We start from the raw sequence: 9,089 nt of genomic DNA, 5'->3' as shown, positions 1-9,089 counted from the left end.
CAGCCCAACATGGCCCTACGACACCCAGAAGGTCTGTAGGCCAGGCTGACTGGTGTCTGAGGCAGCCCAACCTGGCCCTATGACACCCAGAAGGTGTAGCAGAGTCCTCTTTAGGACTAGCTAGAACACGATGCCGGCTCCCGCCTGATGTGTACCGGAGTCCTCTTTAGGTCTGACGAGCATACGGTTACCGCCACCTACTGTACTGGAGTGCACCTGCCTCCCGGAGTCATAGCATAACATTTTTACCCAACGAAGTATAAAGAGGGATTCCTGCAGATGAATGGCGGTCTGCAGTCGCACCGTTCTCCCTGTGCCAAGCCACAAACTGGTATTAGCTTAGCATCTGTATATGTAGCTTATCTTAATGATGATTTATCTCATCCAATTTAAACAGAGAAGCATGGCAAGGCTGACAGTCTCACATCATCGTGACCTCAACTCTGCAATGTGCCAAGCCACAAACTGGTATTAGCTTAGCATCTGTATATGTAGCTGATTATCTATCTTATCCAATTTAAACAGAGGAGCATGGCATGATTGACAGTCTAACATCATCGTGACCTCAACTCTACAATGGATGTTGACTTAATGGTGCTTCTTCATTATCATATCCAACAGGTTTTGGCAGACAGCCGGGTGTCATCTGAGAATTATTAGATCACATCCCAAATGCCAACTTATTCCCCAGATAGCGCACTGTGTAGGTGCATTGCATTATAGGTAGGGAATTACGGTGCCATTTTGAGACAAACTTAGTTCATTTAGTAGGTCAGTTAGTGTGTCTCAGGGTACGGCTGGAACGTGTTTCAGAGGATAGCTCGCGTCAGAGTAAACACTCATTAGCTTCACCTCACAATGAGAAGAAAAAAAACGTTCAGCAACTACAAGCATACCAGGAGTTTTACTGCTGCAGCTCATGGCTGGACTAACCAAGTCTGGGGCCTGGGAAAGGACATTTTAAAGTCTGGGTTCTGGGAAAGGACATTTTAAAGTCTGGGATCTGGGAAAGGACATTTTAAAGTCTGGGTTCTGGGAAAGGACATTTTAAAGTCTGGGTTCTGGGAAAGGACATTTTAAAGTCTGGGTTCTGGGAAAGGACATTTTAAAGTCTGGGTTCTGGGAAAGGACATTTTAAAGTCTGGGTTCTGGGAAAGGACATTTTAAAGTCTGGGTTCTGGGAAAGGACATTTTAAAGTCTGGGAACTGGGAAAGGACATTTTAAAGTCTGGGAAAGGACATTTTAAAAGGACATTTTAAAGTCTGGGTTCTGGGAAAGGACATTTTAAAGTCTGGGAACTGGGAAAGGACATTTTAAAGTCTGGGAACTGGAAAGTCTGGGAAAGTCTGACATTTTAAAGGGAAAGGACATTTTAAAGTCTGGGTTCTGGGAAAGGACATTTTAAAGTCTGGGTTCTGGGAAAGGACATTTTAAAGTCTGGGTTCTGGGAAAGGACATTTTAAAGTCTGGAAAGGACATTTTAAAGTCTGGGAACTGGGAAAGGACATTTTAAAGTCTGGGGCCTGGGAAAGGACATTTTAAAGTCTGGGTTCTGGGAAAGGACATTTTTAAAGTCTGGGTTCTGGGAAAGGACATTTTAAAGTCTGGGTTCTGGGAAAGGACATTTTAAAGTCTGGGTTCTGGGAAAGGACATTTTAAAGTCTGGGTTCTGGGAAAGGACATTTTAAAGCACCCCCTCTCTTCAAATTAGAGAGAAAATGTTGTAGTTTTCATGTTAATTTCCTACACTTCTACACACGTTGCCAAGGGACAGAGAGAACATTAGCAGTTTTAAAGCTAATTTTCGGTAACAGTACAAATGTTTCCATGGCGTAAAGATACTTTTGCAGTTTTAAAACTTAAATTACAGTGCTAAACCATTTTTGGGGGGGATAAAATAAGTAATGCATTGAAAACTGGATCATAGATAGAGTGGGCCTACTGTGGATTCCTGTGAGCCTCCCAGGCCCCATTGTGCATCCAAGGGTAACCTATATTATATCATTGTATTATATTGCCAAATTGTAATTATTCACTCCTATGGCCTATTTATTGCCTACCTCATCATTCCTTTTGCACACACTGTATATAGACTTTATTTTTTTCTACTGTGTCATTGACTTGTTAATTGTTTACTCCATGTGTAACTCTCTGTTGTCTGTGTCACACTGCTTTGCTTTTCTTGGCCAGGTCGCAGTTGCCAATGAGAACTTGTTCTCAACTAGCCTACCTGGTTAAATAAAGGTGAAATAAAAATAAATAAATATATATTGCATCCTCTAAACTCCATGGGCAAATTCATTTAAAAATCGGTTGTTGCTAGGAAATATAATTTATTTTTAAATGAAATTTAGAAGAGCTTGTTCTCATTTTCTAAATGTTCTGCCTATGCATTACACAAAAAGCTGTCACTGATATTCACCCTTCTAGTCAATACAACACATTGAATTTAACTTCACCCTTCTAGTCAATACAACACATTGAATTTAACTTCACCCTTCTAGTCAATACAACACATTGTTCACTGTACAATAGAACGCTGCATTGATTGGCTGATTGGCTTATATCCAAAGGCCTAGCTGTGATTGGTCTGGAGATATGGCAGGAAGGAAACATGCATAATGATATGGGGCGGCAGGGTAGCCTAGTGGTTAGAGCGTTGGACTAGTAACCGGAAGGTTGCAAGTTCAACTCCCCTGACAAGGTACAAATCTGTCGTTCTGCCCCATTGATTGGCTGATTGGCTTATATCCAAAGGCCCACTGTTTGGTCTGAGACAGGCAGGAAGGAAACATGTTCCCCTGAATGGGGCGGCAGTTAGCCTAGTGGTTCCCTGAGCGTTGGACTAGTAACCCCTGAAGGTTGCAAGTTAACCCACTGTTACAAATCTGTCGTTCTGCCCCTGAACAGACCAGTTAACCCACTGTTCCCCTGAACAGGCAGTTAACCCACTGTTCCCCTGAACAGTTCCCCTGAACAGGCAGTTAACCCACTGTTCCTAGACCAGTTAACCCACTGTTCCCCTGAACAGGCAGTTAACCCACTGTTCCTAGACCAGTTAACCCACTGTTCCCCTGAACAGGCAGTTAACCCACTGTTCCCTATATTATTATCAGTTAACCCACTGTTCCCCTGAACAGGCAGTTAACCAACTGTTCCTAGACCAGTTAACCCATTGTTCCTAGACCAGTTAACCCACTGTTCCTAGACCAGTTAACCCACTGTTCCCCTGAACAGGCAGTTAACCCACTGTTCCTAGGCCATCCTAACTGACTAGTTAAATAAAGATTTAAAAAAGTGGCAGTTATGGTAAAACATGAAACCTGTTTTTCTCATCAGTTAAACACACACACCCCTCCCCTCGTTCTCATAAATACACCCCACCCCCCTAGTTTTCATAAATACACACACCACTCTCTCGGTCTCCCACTCTTAGATTAACTAACTTCAAAGTAATCACTTGGGACGTCGGGTTTGATATGAAAGCTTCTTTTAGTAAGAATACTTGTTTACGTTACATTTAACAACAATTGTTTTGGTACAGAGCAATGCACGTAAGATGCTGTCGGAAAGTCAGCCACAATCAACTCGCACCTGCACATAATTGGCGGTTATCTCTCATTCCTCTCGCAAGGCATTCTGGGACTTGCAGTCAAAAAGCGTAATTCAACACAACCCAATACAATTACATAGGCAAATAAATCTAAAGAAATATCTTCAGATACAGCTCAAATAATAAACTTAAACATTAACTTTGTAACACATTAAAGTTACAACACCCACAAACAAACTGCTCCCAACTTTTTTTTAAACCTTAGGCACCAAACAGAATTTAAGTAGCCCAAGAAAAAGAGAGTTGTTTTATAGTATAGTCTCCCATTAGGCCTATATGAATCCTAATAGAGCGTATATAGTTTAGTCTCCCATTAGGCCTATATGAATCCTATATAGTTTAGTCTGCCATTAGGCCTATATGAATCCTATATAGTTTAGTCTCCCATTAGGCCTATATGAATCCTATATAGTTTAGTCTCCCATTAGGCCTATATGAATCCTATATAGTTTAGTCTCCCATTAGGCCTATATGAATCCTATATAGTTTAGTCTCCCATTAGGCCTATATGAATCCTATATAGTTTAGTCTCCCATTAGGCCTATGTGAATCCTATATAGTTTAGTCTCCCATTAGGCCTATATGAATCATATATAGTTTAGTCTCCCATTAGGCCTATATGAATTCTACCTTGGAATCACATCTCACGAGTAGCAAATCCTTTTCCTTTCTTCCTGGGCCAATCAGATGTGCCTAAACCTAGTGTGAAGTTACCAGGTTGTTAGCTAGCTAGGTAACATGACTGAACATGACGCTGTTTGTTATCAAACCAATAATTAGCGACCCGGGATTACTTTAAAAACGGCCCGCGACGTGGTTCTGTGAAATTATATCAAATGCGCACGAAATCGTGCAGAAAAAAAGGTGTCTCTGGTAAAATGTCTCGTGTTTTTTGAGACAAGGCGTTTTCCTATCTGTAACGCTGAAGACATGCCTGTCGCGAAGCTGTGCTCCAGTTTTCCTCTGGCACTCAAGAGACTGTGTGAAAGGCTAGCAAACGTGTAATTGCAAAGCCTACTCAGACTGGCCCGTGCTCTTGGTTACACCAGGCAATTAAATTATACAATGTGTCAAGTTGGCTCGCTCTGCTCCAATGTATAACATGTTAAAATGTAACAACAAAACACTCATAAGGGTCTGTCTGCATCCCCGCTCGCCATCACGGCTGCATTATAATATAAAACAGAGAGGAATAGATGGGCATGAAGAGCGGACAGAGAGACGCAGGTGAGTGAGGGCTGGTAGGTGATGCTGAGAGAAGCAGGTGAGTGATGGCTGGTAGGGGATGCTGAGAGAAGCAGGTGTGTGATGGCTGGTAGGGGATGCTGAGAGAAGCAGGTGAGTGATGGCTGGTAGGGGATGCTGAGAGAAGCAGGTGAGTGATGGCTGGTAAGCAATGCTGAGAGAAGCAGGTGAGTGATGGCTGGTAGGCGATGCTGAGAGAAGCAGGTGAGTGATGGCTGGTAGGCGATGCTGAGAGAAGCAGGTGTGTGATGGCTGGTAGGGGATGCTGAGAGAAGCAGGTGAGTGAGGGCTGGTAGAGGATGCTGAGGGAAGCAGGTGAGTGATGGATGGTAGGTGATGCTGAGAGAAGCAGGTGAGCAATGGCTGGTAGGTGATGCTGAGAGAAGCAGGTGAGTGACGGCTGGTAGGGGATTCTGAGAGAAGCAGGTGAGTGAGAGCTGGTAGGCGATGCTGAGAGAAGCAGGTGAGTGACAGCTGGTAGGGGATGCTGAGAGAAGCAGGTGAGTGACGGCTGGTAGGAGATGCTGAGAGAAGCAGGTGAGTGATGGCTGGTAGGTGATGCTGAGAGAAGCAGGTGAGTGAGAGCTGGTAGAGGATGCTGAGAGAAGCAGGTGAGTGATGGCTAGTAGGGGATGCTGAGAGAAGCAGGTGAGTGACGGCTGATAGGGTGATGCTGAGAGAAGCAGGTGAGTGATGGCTGGTAGGGGATGCTGAGAGAAGCAGGTGAGTGACGGCTGGTAGGGGATGCTGAGAGAAGCAGGTGAGTGATGGCTGGTAGGGGATGCTGAGAGAAGCAGGTGAGTGATGGCTGGTAGGGGATGCTGAGAGAAGCAGGTGAGTGAGAGCTGGTAGGCGATGCTGAGAGAAGCAGGTGAGTGATGGCTGGTAGGGGATGCTGAGAGAAGCAGGTGAGTGAGAGCTGGTAACCTTTATTTATTTTTTTATTTTTTATTTCACCTTTATTTAACCAGGTAGGCTAGTTGAGAACAAGTTCTAATTTGCAACTGCGACCTGGCCAAGATAAAGCATAGCAGTGTGAACAGACAACACAGAGTTACACATGGAGTAAACAATTAACAAGTCAATAATACAGTAGAAATAAAAGAGAGTCTATATACATTGTGTGCAAAAGGCATGAGGAGTTAGGCGAATAATTACAATTTTGCAGATTAACACTGGAGTGATAAATGATCAGATGGTCATGTACAGGTAGAGATCTGAGTAGAGAGGGTCAATTTCCTGAAGAAAATGTGTTTGTTTCCTCAGCCTCACCTCATGCCGGTGGTGGAGTGTTTGCGTTGGTTCTGGAGCAGCTGTGGTAACCCCAGCATGGCCTCCGTCAGCACGGCCAGGAAGCCCAGGGACTCCACAAACAGAGAGGAGTCCAGGAGGAGAAGGGTGGCGAAGGCACAGGGCAGCGTGAAGGCCAACAGGAAGATGAGGTAGTCCTCAAAGCCATCCCAGCTCCAAAAGAACCGGGGTTCCAGATCTGATAGAGAGAGAGATGGGGTGGATGGAGAGAGAGAGCGAGACAGAGACACAAAGAAACACAGACAGACAGAGACACAGACAGACAGAGACACAGACACAGAGATACAGAGAGAGAGAGAGAGAGACCGAGACACAGACACAGAGAGAGAGAGACAGAGACACAGAGATACAGACACAGGGATACAGACACAGGGATACAGACACAGAGAGAGACAGAGACAGACAGACAGAGAGAGAGACAGAGACACAGACAGAGAGACAGACACAGACAGAGACAGACACAGACAGAGAGACAGCGTTATACAGACAGAGAGAGAGAGAAAAATCAGAGAAAAATGATGCACAGACAGAGAGAGAGACATAGACACAGACAGAGAGACAGACAGACACAGACAGAGAGAGAGAGCATACAGACAGACACAGACAGAGAGACAGACAAGCAGAGACAGATTTTTATGATACAGACAGAGAGACAGCGATACAGACAGAGAGACAGAGATACAGACAGAGAGAGAGATTCACTGTTGTGGTCGGCCTGTCTGGGTTGCCCCCCTTGGGTTGTATACAGACAGAGAGAGAGATACAGACAGAGAGAGCCTCCAGAGATACAGACAGAGAGACAGAGATACAGACAGAGGAGACAGAGATACAGACAGAGATACAGACAGAGAGACAGACAGAGAGAGGACTTTTGAGATATTGCAGCTGAGAGACACAGACAGAGAGAGAGAGACACAGACAGAGAGAAAGAGATACAGACAGAGAGAAAGAGATACAGACAGAGAGACAGAGATGCAGACAGAGAGAGATACAGACAGAGAGACAGAGAGAGACAGAGAGACAGAGAGAGAGAGAGAGATACAGACAGAGAGAGAGATACAGACAGAGAGAGAGATACAGACAGAGAGAGAGATACAGACAGAGAGAGAGAGATGCAGACAGAGAGAGATACAGACAGAGAGACAGGAGATACAGACAGAGAGAGAGAGATACAGACAGAGAGAGAGAGATACAGACAGAGAGAGAGACAGACAGACAGACAGAGAGACAGACAGACAGAGAGAGAAGGTAAATAATGGAAGGATTTTGTTTCCTCTTTCCTCCCCAATATCTCCCTCTAGTGGTAAAACAACAGAACAGCTGCAGAGGTGGCTGGATGGTTATTAAATGATGCATAGATGGGTGATAGCTGGCTGTCTTATGGTTTTTAAAATGATGTTGTTAGCCTTTGCTATCATCTTTCAACGTAACCAAACGCCTGGAGCCGAAGTCAGATGGCTGTTAGATAGTTATTCTACGGGTGCTATATGGTTGCTGTTACCTGTGATGTGGTGCTGTTTGGTGCTGATACGGTTGGTGTTCTGTACAGAGCAGCAGAGGTTGAGCATCACCAGCATGGTGAGAATCATCACCACACTCTGCAGGAGCAGAGTCACCTCAAACTGCTTCCCAAACCTGCAGGTGTGAAAACACACACAAACAGGCAGACGCACACACGCACAAACAAGCAGGCAGACGCACACACATACATACACACACACAAACAGGCAGACGCACACACACACACACACACACACACACACACACACACACACACACACACACACACACACACACACACACACACACAACAAACACAACAGACAGACACACACACACACACACACACACACACACACACACACACACACACACACACACACACACACACACACACACACACACACACACACACACACACACACACACACACACACACACACAGGCAGACGCACACACATACACACAAACAAACAAACAGACGCACACACACACACACATACACACACATTAGCGGAAAACCTGACACTGCATTACCTCCAGGTAAACCTTACCCCCAAACACCCAAACCCACTCGCCAGAAGAGGATGTGGAGGATGTTAGCGACCAGCAGAACCAGGCAGACGCGTGTAGAGAAGCCGTCTGTGTTCTTGGTCCGAAGGATCTGCTGGTACTGTGAGGCGTAGGGCAGAGCCCCTCCAACCACCATCACACAGGACGTCAGCCAGTCCAAAGAGTGCCACAGGGTCTCCACATCTCCCTCCTCTTCATCACCCAGACCCAGTCTGTTGTCCATGTCTCTCACAACGAATAGGACACCACAGCACAGCTTTCCACCAGTAGGCTCTGATCCAATGCACCGAACATAACGTCAGACTTTAGTTCCGTTAGTTCAATAGCGCATATAGGTAGGCCCTAAACAGAATCTGTAAGATGTTGTTGTAGTTTTGTTTATTTACTTTTTTTAACTGCAAATCAGTCAGACTGTAACCTATTTCAAAGCTGAAACTTCTGCTGAGCCCGTATTCTGGCATGAATTACAAAATCAACACGAGGTGAGAAATAAAAACAGACTGTAGCCAACCTACCTATATGACAGGGAGGCTTTTGTTAATCAAAGCCAGGAGAAGAAAAAGTCAAAAGTTGAGTGAATTCAACCCGGCAGAAAATGAATGGCGATTAAATCAATGTGCGTTTCATAAACCAAATCGAGGAGGATCCAATTTCCTTTGAAATATATATTTCCTACTAAATGCTTGTTCGCCATGCATCATGTTCCAGGTTCTGCTCTATTTCTTCCAAATACTCACTAATGTTGTTGCATTATATTATAAACGCTTCTAATCCAATACCTTTTGCTCGTTTCCCGTTTTGGTAAACTCGCGAGATTCATCATGCGCATGCTTCACTGTTTACTCG

General features: G+C 44.8%; 1 protein-coding gene across 1 annotated transcript; it reads right to left on the bottom strand.

Annotated features, from left to right (window-relative positions):
- Positions 1 to 5,007: 5,007 nt before the first annotated feature.
- On the bottom strand, positions 5,008 to 7,799 carry LOC127922667 (solute carrier family 66 member 2-like). Its single transcript, XM_052506550.1, has 2 exons — positions 7,672 to 7,799; positions 5,008 to 6,348 (listed from the first exon to the last, which is right to left on the bottom strand). The coding sequence occupies exons 1-2, from the start codon at positions 7,757 to 7,759 to the stop codon at positions 6,128 to 6,130; spliced, it is 309 nt and encodes a 102-aa protein (XP_052362510.1). The 5' UTR covers positions 7,760 to 7,799; the 3' UTR covers positions 5,008 to 6,127.
- Positions 7,800 to 9,089: the final 1,290 nt, after the last annotated feature.

The sequence above is a fragment of the Oncorhynchus keta genome, unplaced genomic scaffold (genome assembly GCF_023373465.1).
Source record: "Oncorhynchus keta strain PuntledgeMale-10-30-2019 unplaced genomic scaffold, Oket_V2 Un_contig_26661_pilon_pilon, whole genome shotgun sequence".
NCBI classification, from domain to species: domain Eukaryota; kingdom Metazoa; phylum Chordata; class Actinopteri; order Salmoniformes; family Salmonidae; genus Oncorhynchus; species Oncorhynchus keta.
Note: the sequence above shows the minus strand (reverse complement) of the source record. Positions and strands in the feature narration are given on the sequence as shown.

Coding starts and splice junctions, on each gene's coding strand:
- LOC127922667 (XM_052506550.1), bottom strand. CDS start 7,759: ATGATTCTCACCATGCTGGTGATGCTCAACCTCTGCTGCTCTGTACAG. Junction 6,349..7,671: donor CAAACAGCACCACATCACAG/GTAACAGCAACC, acceptor TCTCTCTATCAG/ATCTGGAACCCCGGTTCTTT.